Here is a 20,426-nt window from a genome sequence, read left to right as displayed (position 1 = left end):
GAATCATAACACAAACAACACATCTACCATCCTCAACGTGAAAAAACATGGAAGAAAACACACACATAAAAAAGGAAATCATACAAAAGAAATCTTACAGAAAAAAAAAACAAAAAAAAACAAAAAACAAAAACAGGAGAGCGAGTGAAACGTGCAAAGAGAGATGTTGGAGTCAGTACACATTTTGAAATTATTAACTCTGTAATCCATATCCATTTGAATTTTCAAAAGTAATACCTATATGTTATTATAAAAGAGCTTTTATCTTGTGTAGGTATACATCATGTGTGTTCAGTTTCAACAGGCTGACTGGTCTTCAGTTCAAGAGACAGGTAAGTTATAGGTAGCTTAAGTCTTCAGTGCAGTTGATGATTTTCTTCCTTGTTTTCTGGCCATTCCCATGCAGTATGACGAAGATGCGTCCATCCACAGACCATGCAGCCTGAACCTTCACATGTTGCTGTGCCGCCTTCAGGAGTTTGCTGTTGTACTCGGTGAGGTCTTCCTGTATTCCCATGCCGGTATTCTTCAGCGACTTCCTTTTTGTGATCAGCATCTGACGATACCTGTAGCTCGTGAGCTTCACGATGACAGGCCGTGGAGGAGCGGGTCCACCCGAATCCTTGGGATTCCTCTGCTTTCCGATCCGGTGGCTGCGATCTATGTGATGTGGTTGGAGATCAACACTGAGTTTTTCCCTCGCCATCTGACACACTAGGGAGTCAGTGTCTTCGTGCGGGCTCTCCTTGATTCCATAGACCCTCACGCAGTTCCGACGGGAGTACTGCTCCTGCTTGTTGAGATCAAAGGAGAGTTTCCTGGTGTTGTTAGTGCTGGACTGCAGTTGAGTCTCAAGCTTTTTTACCTGCTGTTGGGCAGCATCGAGCTCGCACTGGATGTCATGAATGACGCCATCTTCACTGTAAAAACATCGGTGTTAGATTTAACACCACAGGTGTTAAATCTAACACCGATCAAACTTCAATAAAGGACCACACCCACAGGTGTTAAAAATGCACTGTGATGGTGTTGAAAAGTGTTCACCTGACACTTCGTGGTGTTAATTTGACACTGTACCTGGTGTTATTTTGACACTGTACTGGTGTTAATTAAAAAGTGACACCACATGGTGTTGATTTGATATTTGCTGGTGTTAATATCAATTGTTTAACACCCGTCCAGCTTCAATAAGGGACCACACCAGCTGGTGTTACTTTGGTGTAAATTTATTTTCACATTTTTTCAAAAATCTAGTATTTTAATGTAAAATTCTTGATCGTCTTGTTTAAATTAAAAATCAACAAGAAGTGCAGTTACTAAGAAACTCTTCAAAAAACAGTTTAACATTTGGAAATGACACCCGTAGGTGTTAATTTAACACCATAAATGAGCACCGAAAATTTAACACCAGCTCGGTGTTCACTATTTAACACCGGACTTTTTGCAGTGTTGTTTTTCAATGTTTGACCTCAATTCAGCTAGTCTGGTATCAATAGCATTTGACACCAAGCCAGCAACAGCATTCAGGAACTCGTCATCCTCAAGTAATTCCCTGATCAGCTTTTTGTTCGACCTGGCAGTCATTTTCAGTGGTCTCTGTAAGCAGTCCAGAAAAGTCTATTTTGTTTGGAGTTTAGCGACCTAGCCCAGCTCCAGGCTAAAACTCAGAGTGAATGGGGATTACCTGTTTAGTGACAAACTGCAAACAAAGGGCTACTTAGGCTATTGACCCGATGTCGTGTGCAGGCTAACAATGTATTACACGTAGGCAAAGCAACCAGTTTCACAGTCAAGTCCAGAGGTACACAGAAAAAAGTGTTTGGGACTGAGCTATCCTCGGGCTACCAGAGATATACTCACAGTTCAGATTTCAGCATCACAAATTCAGGTACTATAAACACACAAACTGGTGTACATGACTCCCAAGTAGATCCTTGTTGTGTTATCCCATGATAACTGTAGTCAAGTGTTCACAAGAGACAGTAAATGTCAGCAAATTGGAGTCAAATTACACAATTTATACCACCTTCGTGCTGCTCTCCCTCTATCACAAAATTTCAGAATATATATCAATCTTTGCCGGAAAAGAGTAAATATTAATATGTCCTATTTTAAGACCACGACCGGGGATACTAGGGACAGATTCTTCCTCAAGATCATAATATTTACATAAAGACCCAGATTTTTTTTTTTCAGTGGAAGAAATTCGATGGATATTTTCTATATGGTCTCTGGTTCAGCAGCCTGTGAGTGGTTATATACACGTATATACTGCAATATATATATATATATATATATATATATATATATATATATGTTTCTAATTAACATTAAATATTTAACATACTATTTTTACTGTTCTAGATACGCAAGATAACACTGATTGGCACAAACAAACTGGAGTTGTCTTGCCAATCTCATATTAGCCGGGCAGCCCAGATGCTTTTGATTAGACGAACGAGGTACCAATATCTGAGTAGTGGGGCTGCTGGACCATGGGATCATCATCGGAGAATTGGACAAGATTAGATATCAAAAGTATCATACCACGTCAAACCGGTTAGAAATAAAAGAGCTTATTTTGTAAAGTTAAGAACAATTTCTACAAGATAACAGGACTGAAATTTGGGCCTCGATCCGACAAATGTTTCATGGATAATGCAAGTTTCTCAATAATACAAAAGACAAAGAAATAGTAAGACAATAGAAATAGTAAAGAAACAGTAGCAATAACGTCTCCCTCATCCCCCTTTTTTTCTCTCTCTCTTTTGAATCACCCTCCCTAATTCCCACTATTAAGTTTGGAAACATATCTTTCTATCCATACCTTTTCGACCCTTTCACTTATTCTCTTCTAGCCATGCTTTGCAACACTAATGCTACTGCCATTATCGACACAAGCCTTGTACAAAGCGATCTATTGTTTCTAATAATTTATGCGCAGATCTTCCTGTAATGTCAGGCTCCATGTTTAAATGGATGTTTTCAAAGTCACACACATGTGCACTCACAGTTCGACACATGTCGTGCAGGACAAGACTTTGACAACTCCTTTTGAATATGTTCATTTGAGAGCCCAGATTATTAATTTACGTTAAGATATCTGAAAGGGACTAGACATCACAAGTATTATTAGACACTTGTCAGGAGTACAGAATTTCTTCTCTGGATCATGGTTGTACAAGGTGTATTCAATGATGTCAGATATCGCATCCACTATGGCTGATCAAAATCCAACTACAAGTACAACCAAAGTAAACATTAATTGTTTTCTAATGTCTACTATGAACCAAAGTAAACATCAATTGTTTTCTAGTGTCTACTATGAATGACTTTTGATCACTATCTAGATTTGAATACGCCTTATCCATCTACTGTTTTTTTAATATCTTTAGCATTTTAGCAAAGTAAAACTGTACTTTTGATTTTGAGTCATAAGCTACAATAATCATTAAGAAAGTATAGACGATAGAATCGTTATAATATTAGAATTTTAGACAATTCAGGTATTTTTGCATAAACTGTCCATAAATGGTGCAATAAGATAAAAGGATATTTCTACATTATAATGAAATTTATAAAAGATATGAGCCATGCTCAGATTTTATGATATTACGGGGGGAGGGTTCCCTGACCCATACCTGCCTATTGATGGTGATGTCTCCAGAGAAAGAAATCAAGGGTCTTAGATAATGAAGAAAAAGTGTATGTGCAAGAAGCACCTCTCTCATACTTCTCGGTAGAATGCATTATGAGTCTTATTGGACACTATTTGTCAGGTTCTTGATATTCTATTTTCACAGAAAATATCAAACCTAAATTTAGATATGAAATTCAAATATGCTGGTGCGTTTCTGTTTGGTGGAAACATACATATGCACCATCAAATACTTTTCAACTTATCAGACTTCAAACACACAAGTACCTGATGGGGACAACCCCTGTGACAATAATCACTGCAGTGTTATTGTAGCTTTTCATCCCCTCAATAAAAGGGATATGACTTCTAAAATTTCGCAAAGTGTTAAATGACGATTCTGTTCTGGTGACTTTACGGACAGAACTTAAGAATACTGTTTTTCTGTATGCTTGTGACATTTGAAGCTATATCTTCATTTCATATTCAGAAATCACACGTTAGTTTTGAAAATGTTATCGTGTGTGTTAAAAACTTGGATATCACAAAGTGTAGACAAGAACATTAGCATATTAATGTTTCATCCTAATCATACTTGTAACATTCAGATCGTAAGAGTGAACAAAATTCTTGGCAATTAGAATCACAGATTAAGTAGGTGTCAGATCACTTCTATGATGTTCAAGAGTTTAAGCCAAGCACAGTAGACATATCAATAACCTGACATTTTCTATTTTAAATGATTCATATGCAAAGTTTCATACCGATGATCAAAAGATTGACAATGCTTTTGTTTTCCCGGTTTCACCTTTTTTTTTTTCATTCAGAGAATAAAGGTAACTTATTTCAACACATGTGTAATGTATTTTTATTACATTTGTCCACCATTTTTTTTTATTCCTTTAGGTTATTCTTTTGCAGGTATCAGATTCGTTACAATTTGATGGAGTCAAGATGATTGATATATAGCTTATATAGCTCTCTCTATGGAAAGACTGTGTTCATACATTCATTTCTCATGGAGAGTAGATCCATGCTACTATTGTTATAAGGAGAAATTTCTTATGCTTGAACCATTTAAGTGTTCAATATGTAATATACATATATACTGCATATGCGTGTGTGCAGGTACAATGTGTATACACGTATAGCTGTTACATAAATGTATGTTTACCTATTCTCCTTTTGAATGAATTCCACCCTAACCTTACTATAGTGCTGTCATGTAAAAATATGATTTTTATGTAATATTAGTAGTTACGCTTTGTTCATCTGAATTTTAAGATACGCGTGATTTTCGTCCATTTTGTCCTTTACTGTAATCGTCTATTATCATCCATAATGGTCAACGCGTTGACCTAATGCTGTTACTCAGTGGCAATATCCATTTTTGTTACAGCAAATTTAATGATCCTGGCAAATGATCTTTCAGTTGTTGTTTTTTTACATTCTGTCTGTACAGTACGCTAATATTTCATATGATTGTCATATGAGCTCATGTGCAAGTGAAGATGATTGCAGGATCTTAAGATTCTAAGATCTCAATATAAACTTTGAGAAACGACCTGGGAATTTTACATCTCGAATACGATAAAGACACCTAACAAAAAAAAAAACAGTGTAAATAGTTTTGCCCCTATCTTTCCACGACAATCAGCTGACAACTCACAATGGGTTCATAGATTTTGGGTCAGCAGTATAAATGATTTACCGTGTATGAAACGTTGCGAAAGACATTTCCATTAACATTATTGTTTTTCGTCTTTCAGGGACAAGCTAGAGATCTGAGTACAGCAACTGGAATAATTTATTAAGACATTATCACAATGCTGTAAGCGAGGAAAGTTATACGACATATGTTGGGTTTTGCTCTCCAGATGCATTGGCAGGGGTACCTCCGGACGTTCGCCGGCACCTGCAAGCGATAATTGTGATCAGTATCATTGCCAACACGAGACCTGCAACAACTCCAGCGATGATATACACCAAGAAGTCTTCCACGGATGATGGGATAAGAAGCGATCCGGAAGATACAACGAGATTTGATCGCTCGTTGCGATTCCCGGCGTCGTCGAACGCGACCACTGCAAACGTGTATGTGATCGACCCTGGTGATCATAAACAAAACGAATGTTTTAAAGGTTAAAACACACTGTAGTCATAAAAAAATTATGTAAGAAAGTAACTATTCATTGCTTATTGTAGTATTGTATTGTAGATATTACAGGGCTGAGAAGAAATATTCAGGTTTATCGGTTGACATTCATGGCAAATCTGGAGGCAGTATCTCATAGAGATCTGACTCATTTCTACATACAACGAACACATAGAATAGCAGGAATGATTTAATTTGTCCCCGGATGTAAGCATCGGTTTTTATCTCCCATCACTAGGAAAGTTTCTGCTTGGTATTAAAATATTCAGGTTCATCGGTTGACATTCATGGCAAATCTGGAGGCAGTATCTCATAGAGATCTGACTCATTTCTACATACAACGAACACATAGGAATGATTTAATTTGTCCCCGGATGTAAGCATCGGTTTTTATCTCCCATCACTAGGAAAGTTTCTGCTTGGTATTAAAACAGTCGTGCTTTCACGTGATTGACTGCGTCGCGCGGCCGCAAAGTAGATTCGCTTACACACAGTTCTCCAGCCTTTACGCAACACACGAATGCGGCATTTTTTTTTTCTTTTTCACGTAGAGCAGTAGATTTATTTTTGAGTATTCCCAACATTTTCGAAGTGTTTTGTTTCCAAATTTTTTACTTCATATGACTACTTATCTACTTTTTATTGCACAATTTTAAGGATTATACCGTCAGTGGTATCTGTCTTGCTGTGTACCTCACTTTTCCATAATAGTACGACATATTTTATGGATTGGAAATAAAATTTGTTGAAAAGAAGAAAAAAATCGATTGAAAAATGAAAACGACCTCGAAGGAGGCATTAATGTATAATATTATATAGGGCAGATGAAAGATATAAGCCTGTACAACCAATTATGCACTTACAACGATCATAAATATGTCCATATTTCCATATGCAAGTTAAAACACACTTTCATATGCATGTGTATGCTCACCTGAGGACAGACAAACAATGATGAATAAAAGTTCTTACACGGTACACAAGTAAACATTTGACCAATGAAAGTAAGTTTCATTACCCGTTTGATTGACGCGGATAACGAAGAGTTCCACATGACCAGCCGGAGAGGGCGCGAATACGTCACCGAAGACAAACCAGTTATCGGGCACTGTTGGACTCTCTTCAAAGTTCTGACGCAGGTCCGTGAAATTTGTGGAATATCTTATTTCATAATGCGAAACTGCAAAGGGATAATCAATAAACAAGCTGATCGGTATGCTCGTAGCAACTTAAGGAGATATTTTCCCCAATACACATGTGAACTGAGTGAATTAAGAAATCATAAGTAAAATACAGTAATACGTCAGTGTGAAGTTTGAGAAAAATCGGACGATCCGTTCAGAGGTTATGAATCTTTATAATGTTGGTGCCCTCATTCCTGAATGAGATGACTACCGTAGCTCTGACATCATGGAAGAACAACGATACAAAACAACCCCTCCCCCCCCAAAAAAAAAAAAAAAAAAAATGAAGAGAATTCCACAAATTGTCACGTCTCCGAAAAGGACACATTCCGTTTGCTTGTTACTGGCGTACTTATGATAAGGGTATTCTGCTCTACTTTAGCAAAAGGAGGAAGTGAAATCGAGTACAAATGAAGAAAATATGTTTTTGGGTAGGCTCTTCAACATGAAAATTTGTGATGAGAAATAATGTCGGTATTCGTGCAAGTCATATAGTGATGCATTTATGAAAATTCGAAGAATTTTGATAGTCCCCCAGAAACTCATTATTATGTAACTTGTTTCTTTTTGCCAAAGTATTATAAATTACAGGCAAACATAAAGAATTTGCAAAAGGAAGCAAGTGACAATCATTTCATAAGGCTGTTACTTGCTCCCTTTTGCCGAAGTATTCTAGATTGTGTGCAAGTACACTGTATAAATGACTTGGCTAAAGGAAGCAAATGACAGCCATAATCATGAGGTTGTAACTTAATTGCTTCCTTTTGCCAAAGTATTTCAGATTTTTAGTAAACATGAAAAATCTGGCAAAAGGAAGCAAGTGACTATCGATTATCATGAGAATGTTACTTACTTCTTTTTGCCAAAGTATTATAGATTTGCAGCAAACATGAAAAATGGCAAAAGGAAGCAAGACACATTCATATCATGAATACCACTGCATACCACTGATTCTTGAATATCATATGTGGCTCCAAAGGACAAGAAACTTGAAGTAAAACCTAAGCAGATTTGCCGATGTCCATACCATTTCCGACTGAGAGGTCATCTCCAGGAGCAGTGAAAGTCAAGTTGACCGTCTGCGTCACTGGGTCAACATGGGTTCCTGAGAGGTCAACAATTCGTGCTGGCGGGTAGAGATCGACCGCATCTATTAAAGTTATAAAAGTGCAGATGTTTACATTTTTCCACTTTCTGTGAAATCCGAGTTTAATTCCACTTATAATTTAGTATGAGTTATAACCGTACTATTATTTTTTCTTCGGATAAATCTCTTTATATAAATTCTAGGAAACAGTTTTCCGACTGAATAGTGCCGATGATGAAGAGAACATGATCTAGCCTTGATTGTGAAAGACGAGGTGTCCCCTTTATTGAATAATTAGGGTCACTTTTCAAACCTCAGACTTCAGTTGAGACTGTTGGCATGAATATGTATTTATGTAAATTAGAGTAACATGTTGAGCCCACGTGGAGCAGAAAATCAGAGAGGATTTTCGGACAGACATGGCGCTCGAGGGCAAGAATAAAGTTGAGTTGCTGTTACTCAAAGAAAGTCTCGTGGGGATCTGTTTCGTGTCATTGATGATACGTGTGACGTGTTGATTTGCCACCTTCTTTTCCTCGGGCCCATAACACTGTGGACACCTGAGTTTCTCTCCATATGGATATTGGAGAATAGAATCATACCTGCGTCACACGTGGCTGCGTTCCGGCACTCAAAGCTACCGCCAATCGTTTCTCTGTTGAAATTTCCAGTCTGCTCGTACAAGATTTCCAGTGGTTGATAGACGCCGCCTACAGCGGGATTTGCAGGTGCCGGTGCTCCGGTTGTCACCCCTACCAAGACTCGTGTGCCGTCTTTAGCCTCGACTTTAATCTGTGAAGAGAACATGTGGCAGTTATAAGCACACACGCGACCTGCATTTTATATCCTATCCGAGGGGAAGAGTGTTTTGCCTCTTGCTAGAGAGGACGGTATGATTACACACAACATTCAGCTGACATATAGCTCAGTGAGACTCGGGTATCGAACTCGGGTCGCTTGGGTCGAAGGCAGAATCTTGAATGTATCTTTGTTATTTTTGCAGTCCGAAGAGACCGTTACCTGAATTCTTTTTGATGCTTCTTCATAATGTTATGAACTCGAAGGGGTGACGTTTTTAAAATGCCCCTTTTTTGTGTTAGGCTTTCCAATAGCCAATAAATGAAATTATATCTCTTTGAGATCTCCAAGACACTTGTCTTCGATTAACATTATAATGCGTGCGCACACAAACCTCGACGCCGTAACGCCCCGATCCGCTAAATTCAGTGAAGTACGCGGAGTAGGTCCCGTCATTCATTCTAGAATCGGGCTCGGCGCCGTTATCTAAGGGTCGCAGGACTGTTTTCCCGACGCCACCGGCCAAAGAGTTAAGGGTGACAGTTGCTGTGACGTCAGCTTCAATGACAGGTGCCGAACCTTCATGGGACAAACCATAAAGCCATGTGTGACAATACGCTGTATTAAATGGAAATGTTTACATAACATTGACTGGCCTCGAGGGAGATACCAGAAAATAATTATTGCCCAAACTGAAAGAATATCTATCTGGTATTTCCCTCAAGACCAGTCAATATCATAATTATTACCTATCCCCTAGGTAAATTAGGAAAATATGTGATTACGGCTATACGCTATGATATAGATCAAGCCACATTTGACTACCTGTAGATCATCACCAACATGTCGAATAATTGACAAATTGTTCATCAATGTATGTCATTCAACTCCAACTTCAAAGATACATATGTAGTTGTAACAGGCGAACTTCAAACATCTGAACGCTTTTACACTTTATTTTTGCTTCTGTTTCAATTTGGAGAGTTGTAATAACTGATGGTCACTGTTATTGAGCACAAATGGACTAGTGCCGCTGGAAGTGGTCGACCTTGTATGAGTTGATTTATCGGCGTTCTTCTGCGGTGCGTGTAATCGACACGCAGCGACCTCCTTGAATGTTTTCTCTCCGCGGTCGATCGGAATGTTTACATGTAAAGCAGGGAGGTTAGATTCCACTCCTTCTCTTCCCACCTCCCTGTTTTGTAGTGCACTCCCGTTATAACGAACACGGTTATAACAAAATTCTGGTTCTAACGAAGTAAAAATTGGGGCTGCAATGTCATCCACTCTATGTATTTCTGTTGTTTATTTGCTCGGTTATAACAAAATTCCGATATAACGAAATAAAACTGCCGGTCCCGAGGATTTCGTTATAATGGGAGTCCACTGAATATGTAAAAACCCGAATGCTCGTGATATGCTCTAATGTCGCCCGCTGAACTCCATGACCCTGCAAAATACCAACTGTAATTGCCTCACAAAACTACCTCGTATAGGTAATGATAAGGATTGTTTTTTGATGGGGACGTTGTGAGAAAAAAAAAAACTGATCTGCGCATGCGCAAAACCGCTTATCAAAATCGATCTCGGGTCCTCTGACTCTTCACGTCGGTTCTGGGCCATTTTAGCGTCCGCTCAAATTCAAGACGCAGAGAACTACTTGATGGAAGACAATATTGAGGGGTGCCATTTTACTTTGCATAAGTTCCGTCTTCGCGAATCTAAGGCACGAACATAAGGCTACTTTGCAGCAGGACGCAGGGAGAGAGGAGACAGGCCTACTTCGCAAATCGAAAGCTCCCTATTCAGGTCAAGTTGTGCAATTGACTCTATTAGTACATGAGTTTGTAAATTGCCAGTTTTGTTTTTTGTTTTCCATGTGACAAGATGGCTGAATGGTTGGTGTTTGTTACGCAAATAAATAAATAAATAAATAAATGAAAAGTAATGTCTCTGTATACCGCCGCGTAACGGAGTTTGATTGGCAAAGCTAGCATTATAATGGTTGCTACTTGATTTCACGAACCCATTACGAATATCATTAACTTACAGAGACTGCGTTTATCGCCTCAGTTCAGAGATGATCATGACATATTGCATTGGAGCTGCTTATCTTTAAAGGCAGATTTTATAGAGGAATATTGTTGTGTTTAACATTTTCTCACTTATTTGCTTCTGAAGTTTATTTTACCGAAATTATTTCTCACGATCGCATGTCCATTCTCTCCCTGTGAATACTTCCTCTAGCATTCGTTTCATCTCGCACCATTTGGTTCGAAACGATAAACGCACCGTACATTCAATCTGTAGCTCTAGATATTTAGGCCGATTGACAGATCTTTATCATCTGCATTGATATTTTTTTTTCAGGTTGATATCATGTCATCCTCCTTGTAAGAATAAACTATGATTATTAACATCACTGAAACATTGCATATGCTTCAGTCGTACCTCTGAACACCATCACGTAGAGAACCTGCTTCTCAGGCGGTGAGACAAACGGTAATGCCCACGCGCTGGTGACTTCAATGGGGGTGGCACCCTCTAGAACTTTCGGCTGGAAGATCACGCTGAAATCCCTGGTGTCTTCGTCGTCGTTAGTAACTTCCAATTCCCACTGTCCGGACTACAGTTATGAAAGTAAGTTCAATAATTTGAAATGGAGTGGAACATAGTCAAAAGATTTTGTCACAGTACTCGATTGATGAAGCATAATGGACAATTATGATACCAGTAACAACGATCCGTGATCTGTTTTGATCTCACCAGGCTCAAAAGAAAGTGAGACCATCTTAACAGCTGATACTATTCTAATTTGCAAATAAAATCGTGATATTAGAGAAGGTGCCAAGAAGTTTATTGAGATGAGAATGTTAAGGGTTTTATTCTTGTTGTAGGAAACACATTCCCGTCAATCCCCCGATTTGGTACTGATATATGTTCAAGGTAGTATTAGTCCCCCTGCATGCTATCTGAAAGATTTAAATTAAGTGCTCTTTCGTTATGCTACAGTGGTTTTCTGGATATCACTGTCCTGTGATGACGTCGCGAATTCCTGTTGTCGTCTCCTCCAGCGCGATTGGCACCGAAACTTTAATAATTCGTAACTTTTGAATGGAATGCCCAATTTTCCTCAAAATTAACTTACGGAGTTCTACTGACAACGCTGCATTAACTTAATCTACATAATATTGCTTGTTATTACTCCCCTCTACGTGATGACGATACAAATCTTGAAAATGTAACACTGACATTATATACAATTAACAAACTTTCACTATTCCCAAAGACTCTACGAAGAAGGCTCGACAAACCCAAAATTGCAGGAAAAGATTTTAAGTTGTAATATGTTATAAAGTCATATGACAAAAAGTCGATAAGAGACAAGAGGTTGATGTGTTGTATTTGCATATCACATAAATATTCATAGACATAGGTATACAACTTATGCAAATGTGTTCATGTGTGACGTATGTGTACAAGAGAATGGGGGCGTCACTGTCCGGAAATTGAGCAGAGATGGGCACACAATAAAGGAAACTTTCACATTCGAATCTGATCATAATTACAGGCTTCCTGATATTCGTGAGGGTACCTTAAGTCATCGTTTGACTTAAGTTTTCTCGGCTTCGGCAGCAGCTTTGTATTGGGAGGCAAAATCTTTTGCAGGCCAAAAATAGCAGGAAAACCTTGCAAAGCTTCATCTTAAAGATCCACATCTTCATGTAAGCTTCTAGTATGGTCCGGGTGTCATCGTGTGGCCTTTTATAGGCATCGTAATCACTCCGGCTCTTAATTGGCTATTGACCAAGTTCAGAGCCAACTTAATACGAAATTGACAATTTTATATTTTTCCGTCCCTCTTCTGTCAATTTCGGGACAGTCCGAAAGAGTGGCTTCGTGTACATCGCAGTTGGATAATGATTCAATACCACAGGAATAAGTTTTCTTGAGTCATTGATATTGTCTGGATAATTCCTTACTGTTGTGTCCTCTTCTTGGATGTCAAACTGAATTTGTGTGAAGGATGGATTTGCTGTGATGACATCCGAAGAGCTGTTATACATTACTCCTGACGGACTGGTGAGGATCACGTCGTCGGGATTCAATTCTCCGGTAGTAGAGCTTACAACAGCTGTTAATCCGCCAGTCAGAGCAGGCTCCACGTACGACACTGTTTTGTGGCTCTCTCCACCAGGGATTCCCACGAACTCGGAGCTCGTCGTAACTGCAGTCGGCGTAGCTTGATGGACATAAAGTGAATACGTAGATATAAATTTTCACGTCGGGGACGTTCAGAGGAAAAAAATGGTCTGAGCATGCGCAGAATCGCGTATCAGACGCGATCTATTTATAGCTCGCGCGCCTTAGTTTTCACTATGCGTTCAGGGCTATTTTTACGTCCGCTCAGTTCACGACGTAGAGAGCTACTTGATGCACCGATCAATGGGGGCGCCATTTTCTTTTTTATACGTTGCGTCTCAGCGTAATCTAAAGCCCGCCGCACACTACACGATTTTGCCCCGATTCACCGGTCTTAAGACGCACGACGCAGGGAAGAGGATTGAGAACGTCCAGCTCAAGCGTTGTCTCAAACGTCCGCGCAGCAAATCTAAAGCTCGTGTCATGCACGGAATCATTGATATAGTGTTGCTTCCTTAAAGTGAGGCAGTCCTCACGAATTTCAACAAAATATGTTGTTGTTGGTACCTCCAATGAACTACTTTCACCAAAAACAAACTTTCAAATCATCAAATAAGCTCGTAAATTTTGATTGAAAAAGTGTGAATCTGCATGATGAATACGCTAATGAGCAAGTCTTGGCGGAGAGTCAGACGTCACCGAGGCACAACTCTTCCCAGCCGTGTTCTGCTCGTCATGCGTACGCTTCCTAGTTATTTATGAATACATGTTTACTATTTATTTTTATATTAATTGTATATATAAATAAGCTTGAAATATTTTGTTTGAAATAATAAAACCAAATATTGTCACATTTCATTAAAAAATCAGATATGATCATTTTGAACACTTAAACTGGTTTTCTGAGGCACAGCTGTCAACTTGAGAGTAGGGCATCAATGACGTTGCATCTTTTGGCAGGCTCTTACACGATCGCTTGCAGGAATTATTTTTTTGAAATCGCGTACAAAGACAGTGTTTGCTTTCCACGTGTATAAATTGGTGAAAGGTTCTATTTTTTACTCTTCTTAATCATCATACAGTGAAAATTCTCAGGACTACCTCCCTTTAAGTAGAAATTTGTTGTCATTGTATTGTATAAGAAGAAGACATATGGTACACTGACTATAGCTGAAAGTATATTCATCACCATCACCCCTACACCTTGGCTAGTAAAGGCCCTCGATCGCTGCAGGATGGCTATAATGGGCGAGCGAAGCGAACTTAGCCGAGAGCGACGCCCACTAGGCTGGGCTCTCTTCATTAAACAGAAGGTCGCTACAAAAGAGTACACCTTGCCTCGAGGAGGTGTGGGGAATAGATACTTTCACCTTTTTTCTTGAGCTTACGGGGGATTTCACTCCTCATATGGGAATTCAGCTAAATCAAAAATGTATAATGTATAAGTTTCGTGAAACAGACTATGAACCTCAAAAGACAGAGTATTACAATAGTGTATTATCATCCTGAACTGTACTTATACTTAACCCAAAATATCAATTTTAATGAAAGATTTGTAATTGATAACAGAGCATCAAGAGGTAAACACCGAAACTATGCATGCATCATGATAGCGGTTTACTAGGACAGGTTTGGGTCGTCAAACAGTTGGCACTGGTTAGTCGTTTACTCTTATATATCAACACACAAACACACACTCACACACACACACACACTATATATATATATATATATATATATATATATATATATATATAATTATGTGTACATATAAACTCGGTTTCATAAAGATTGACGAGGATGTATGTTAGTGCAGTAGAGGGACACACAACAGGCAGGGCACAAGGCTTAGAAATTCGAGGTCAACCTGAAAATGGAATGAGGATTTGTAAATCAATGATTAGGTACACAGTGAAATTGTGATTGAACTTGTGCTTGAGTACCGTTACTAAATATTGGAGCTTACCTCCGATGTCTGACGCGCACTCAATGAACGACAGAAGGATGCCACTGGAACTATCCAAGTGAGAGAAATGTTTCCCATTTGTCGCTGTTGCCAACTCTTCCAAATCTGCGTCCGCATTTGGACCAACGGCAACAGTGCACACGCGCACGTTGGCAGCCAGAACCTGGACATAGATCAAGAAATCGACTTTACCGTTACCACGTCAAACAAGCTTGCGTTTCTATTTTGATTTCGCATGCACTTCCAATTCGTCCAAGAGCTCGAGCTAGTCAGACATGAATCAATCAATTTAAGTGTGTGGCGTGTTTTAAATTTTTCAGAATCACGTGTAAACTTCATATAACTTTTCTTTTCGGACTAAAGGGAGAGCAAGGCCATTAAACTTGCGAATTCATCACTTTAGAGCATGGCCACAAAATGTGCAAAGACTGGTCGCCGATCTCCAGCAGCCACAAATTTCTGGCGACCATCAACAAGCAATGGACGACTAAACCCCAAAAGTGTTGATCGGCGACTAGTTCCTCACCAATTAGCGATGAGCGTTTTGCTAACGTTTTGCGGGGGAAAATAATGTGACTATTTGCAGAAAGGTTGTAAATGGTCCCCAATGGTGGGCTACCTATGAACACCACTAAACATTGGCGGTCGATCGGTTGCTGATTTTCGTGCAACCTAGCAGGGGAAGTTAAGGAATAGAAAAAGCACCCAAGCTCAAGTTTGAGTCCGAGAATTGGAAATCTAGTGATGTTGCACTTAAGCTTACCAGTTCTTGGATTAAATTGTGACGAATTATAACAGGGAATCATTGCTAATGACATTGCTGTCATTACCTCATCCATGGCGTGTGCAATAGTGACACTACCGGTCTGTTCGCCGTCGGTTATCAAAAAGAATCTTCTTCTAGAGGGCACGTCATCTTCTAGGAGATCAGTTGCTTCCCTTATTCCTTTATAAAAAATAAGAAGTTACAATGCTATCAGCTTGCAGTCACATTTTCTTTTCAGATTGTCAATTTTCAGAAATGGTATACATATTCATATTTAACATAAATAATAAAAATATGCAGCATATCAGCTACTATTTCTCTTTTGAATGCTATATCAGTTGCATTACGGTACAAAACTTCGTGTTTCTTATTGCCGAAGATTCGAGTTATCATTTTCTGCATTATGGTACTATTTCAGCACGAAATGGACTTGTAAAAATCTACGCTGTTATCGGAGAATGAATCTTATTCACATTCACAATCGATGGGACATTTCTGGAACTGGCTTGTTTATTTGCTACTTACATCTAATATTTGGGGAATATGGTTGAACTGTACACATTTTCTTGTGTTTACATATATATGTATATATGTATGTATAATATATATATATATATATACATGATATTGATGCATTTTTATCAGTAATATCATAAACAATCTGCTTAAGATTGCTCAACTAGCTTTTTAAGAATTTTTAAAGTAACTCTACGAATTCTATATTGAATTGTAACGATGGATACAACAAAGGAAGTTATTGTGGGATTTGGCAAGCGTATGTGCACTCCTACCCACGCAGTTCAGTAGGAGAGTCTCATTATTATCACGCTAGAATCATTTCTGTCATCATTTCCATTCGCTGCTACACCACCAATGCGAGAAACAAGATGTGAGCAAATCAAGAGCCCTGTTCCTTTTTGTCCAGTTTATTTCGTAGGAGTTCTCGCTGCCTTTGCTCTTTAACCAACGTTCCATAAATGCGAAGTAAAGTACATCCATCTCATTTTCAGGTTAAGTGCGTCTACCACTTTCCTTTGACTGGGGACACCATATGCAAAGTCTGTAGGCCTATTATGACTTATCTGTAAAAATCTTATGAAAGGAAATCTTAACTTATGATCATATTATTAGTATGGCTAGAATAATCTATGAAGTGTTGCCAGTGCTGTGCTCAATACCAAGACTCAGCTGTTTTACACTTAATTCTTATTTTCAAATACACTTTATTTGAAAAGTTCTATGTACAATTTCAAAACAAAACAGAATGGAAGAACAGCGAATGATCTGCAAGTTGCAGGTACAGAGTTGTAGTCCTTGCGTAATTACAACTCGAGATTTTTTTCTCCAGGACAGATCGATTCATGATTATCTTAAATTAATGAATTATAAATTTTAGTAGTGCTAGACACGTATAGATCACCTGCTCCAATATTGGTGCCACCTGACGCTCTGGAAGGGAGAGCATTCTCGAGAGATGTTCTGGTTTCGGTAGAGTCAATCACAGTAATGGGCTTCAACACCGAGGCGCCCACAGCAAACCTGACTATACCTACTCTGGATCCATCGGGAAGCACATTTCTGATGAGGTATGAGGACGACTGGCAACAGAAAAAAAAAATAATGATAACACATACTGTGCTCAACCTGCAGGCTAAGGCCTCCCTTCCACATGGTTACCACGAATAACTGCAGTCCTACAATCGACGAATTCTTTTATGTCATGCACCTCTTCCCCCGTCTGTATTTAAGGAACATAAAACTATATAAGCATTCGTCAAAAGTGACAATGAACCATCCGTAGGACAGTTTGTTATTCACGTGCCGGGCATTCATGCTGATTTACGCACTGTGAGCTCTCATCTTCTGTACGATTGCTGAGTCAATAACCACTGCATGCCAGTACTGATCGTTTCATCAAAAAAACCAGTGTTGACGCATCGCTACGCTCCATTTTGTCAAAACATATATTCTGTGGTCTATTATGTACTTCCTGATGAAAACTGATTCGTATTATTCGTGGTTTATACCCAAGTACGGATTACAACTGTCAGTCACCATTTTTCCAGTATGTGTGGGACCTTTACACGGAGTTTTGCACCTCCTCATTGTTCTGACTCGTATAGGCCTATGTATCTTTCTTAGTAGACGTCAGCCGTACCTGTCTCAGAAGTTCTAGTCTCTCCGGATTATTACTCATTGAACCTGATGTATCCAAGATTAAGATCGTCGTGGTTTGTGGGCTGTCTTTCAAAACGATGAATTCAGGTGTGGTGTCATCTCGTAATACAGGGGCAATATCGTTGGCTCCTTCGAAATCCTTGTGTTCCATGATAACCTTTCGAAGTAGTTTGAAATGAGGTGAGGTGAGGAAAATAGATATCTCATTAACGTGTGAAGGTCAGGTGATTGTGCTTGCAAGTAACGGTTATGTAAGCCCTATTAGTACTTACGTAGGGGCCTAATATATAGTATCACCCGATTAAGTGGGATTGCATTTGTCATTGTCATTACCATACGTTATTGTCCCCGCCGAGCGAGTTCGAGCAGGGGACTATGAAACGGGCTCCGTACGTGTGTGTGTCCGTGTGTCCGTCTGTCCGTCTGTCTGTCCGTGTGTGCGTCCGTGTGTGATCAAAATCTTCAATTTGCTACTTCTCTGTCATTTATGAGCCAATTTTGATTTTGTTTGCTTTATATGATAGCACTAAATGGGAGCTTTGAAATTCCTACACAGAATTTCAGTTGTGACCTTTGACCTATATTGTACATTTCGCTACAAAATGCTACTCCTTCGCCATTTCTAACCCGATTTCGATTCCGTTTGCTTTATGTGATGGCACTAGGAGAGGGCTTCAAAACTTCTACACAGAATTTTGACCTTTGGCTTCTTTGACCTTTGACCTTGATTTTTGACCTATATTGTACATTGGTTACAAAATGCTGCTCCTTCGCCATTTCTAACCCGATTTCGATTCCGTTTGCTTTATGTGATGGCACTAGTTGAGGGCTTCAAAACTTCTACACAGAATTTTGACCTTTGACTTCTTGACCTTTGACCTTGATTTTTGACCTGTATTGTACATTTTGCTACAAAATGCTACTCCTTCGCCATTTCTAACCCGATTTCGATTCCGTTTGCTGTATGTGATGGCACTAGGTGAGGGCTTCAAAACTTCTACACAGAATTTTGACCTTTGGCTTCTTTGACCTTTGACCTTGATTTTTGACCTATATTGTACATTGGTTACAAAATGCTGCTCCTTCGCCATTTCTAACCCGATTTCGATTCCGTTTGCTTTATGTGATGGCACTAGGTGAGGGCTTCAAAACTTCTACACATAATTTTGACCTTTGACTTCTTTTGACCTTTGACCTTGATTTTTGACCTACATTTTATTGTACATTGGCTACAAAATGCTACTCCTTCGCCATTTCGAACCCGATTTCGATTCCGTTTGCTTTATGTGATGGCACTCGGTGAGGGCTTCAAAACTTGTACCCAGAATTTTGACCTTTGACTTCTTTGACCTTTGAACTTGATTTTTTACCTATATTGTACATTGGTTACAAAATGCTGCTCCTTCGCCATTTCTAACCCGATTTCGATTCCGTTTGCTTTATGTGATGGCACTAGGTGAGGGCTTCAAAACTTCTACACATTATTTTGACCTTTGACTTCTTTTGACCTTTGACCTTGATTTTACCTACATGTTTTGTACATTGGCTACAAAATGCTACTCCTTCGCCATTTCGAACCCGATTTCGATTCCGTTTGCTTTATGTGATGGCACTCGGTGAGGGCTTCTAAACTTGTACCCAGAATTTTGACCTTTGACTTCTTTGACCTTTGAACTTGATACCTATATTATACATTGGTTACAAAATGCTGCTCCTTCGCCATTTCTAATTTCGATTCCGTTTGCTTTATGTGATGGCACTAGGTGAGGGCTTCAAAACTTCTACACATAATTTTGACCTTTGACTTCTTTTGACCTTTGACCTTGATTTTTGACCTACATTTTATTGTACATTGGCTACAAAATGCTACTCCTTCGCCATTTCGAACCCGATTTCGATTCCGTTTGCTTTATGTGATGGCACTCGGTGAGGGCTTCAAAACTTGTACCCAGAATTTTGACCTTTGACTTCTTTGACCTTTGAACTTGATTTTTTACCTATATTGTAGATTTTGCCACAAAATGCTACTTCTGGCGGGGACATATATTACGCACCGCGTAATTTCTACTTTTCCTGGCCCGACTATGTGTATTGCTTGATACTACAGATACTAGGAATCCCTGTAAGAGCTTTCTCTCAAGTCTTTGGTGCTACTCCAATCTCTTCCGTAGCAAAGTCGACAAATAATGTCATCAATGCATTCCATCGCAGTTTTCCTTGATTCAATGAATCCGCGGCCACACCATTCCTTCCTGTATAGTTAGCACTGCAGCGTTGAGCTACATCAGATGTAGCCCTGTGGTAGCAGAATTTCCCCGTTCCCATTCAGCTTCTGCTACACTGCTACAATTTGATGCTTGCATAAGTTTGTTGAGCAAAATATTCCCTTAGCGAAGTGAAAACTTTGAGAATTGAAACGAAAAACTCCACATGTAATTAACTTTGAGCGAATGTGTTCGCCGTCACTGGTGTAAATATCAGGGTGTCACAATCCTGTTCATGCCCAGAAAGG

At 39.2% G+C, this 20,426-nt stretch overlaps 1 protein-coding gene across 1 annotated transcript in view; it reads right to left on the bottom strand.

Moving 5' to 3' along the window:
* Positions 1-337: 337 nt before the first annotated feature.
* LOC139725377 (calcium-activated chloride channel regulator 1-like) overlaps positions 338-20,426 on the bottom strand; it is a 38,863-nt gene continuing 18,774 nt past the window's right edge. The window contains exons 3-14 of the mRNA XM_071636461.1: positions 17,895-18,071; positions 17,157-17,334; positions 15,801-15,916; positions 14,971-15,133; positions 12,845-13,104; positions 11,313-11,487; positions 9,256-9,440; positions 8,666-8,855; positions 8,004-8,126; positions 6,811-6,972; positions 5,589-5,745; positions 338-920 (exon numbers count right to left, since the gene is read on the bottom strand). Coding sequence (XP_071492562.1) covers positions 338-920; positions 5,589-5,745; positions 6,811-6,972; positions 8,004-8,126; positions 8,666-8,855; positions 9,256-9,440; positions 11,313-11,487; positions 12,845-13,104; positions 14,971-15,133; positions 15,801-15,916; positions 17,157-17,334; positions 17,895-18,071 — 2,469 coding nt within the window. The remainder of the gene's footprint in view (positions 921-5,588; positions 5,746-6,810; positions 6,973-8,003; positions 8,127-8,665; positions 8,856-9,255; positions 9,441-11,312; positions 11,488-12,844; positions 13,105-14,970; positions 15,134-15,800; positions 15,917-17,156; positions 17,335-17,894; positions 18,072-20,426) is intronic.

The sequence above is a fragment of the Diadema antillarum genome, unplaced genomic scaffold (genome assembly GCF_040938485.1).
Source record: "Diadema antillarum isolate AM-2024a unplaced genomic scaffold, OU_Dant_1.0 seq00000035_RagTag, whole genome shotgun sequence".
NCBI classification, from domain to species: domain Eukaryota; kingdom Metazoa; phylum Echinodermata; class Echinoidea; order Diadematoida; family Diadematidae; genus Diadema; species Diadema antillarum.
The sequence above is the reverse complement of the archived record's forward strand: the minus strand, read 5'-3'. Positions and strand labels throughout refer to the sequence as shown.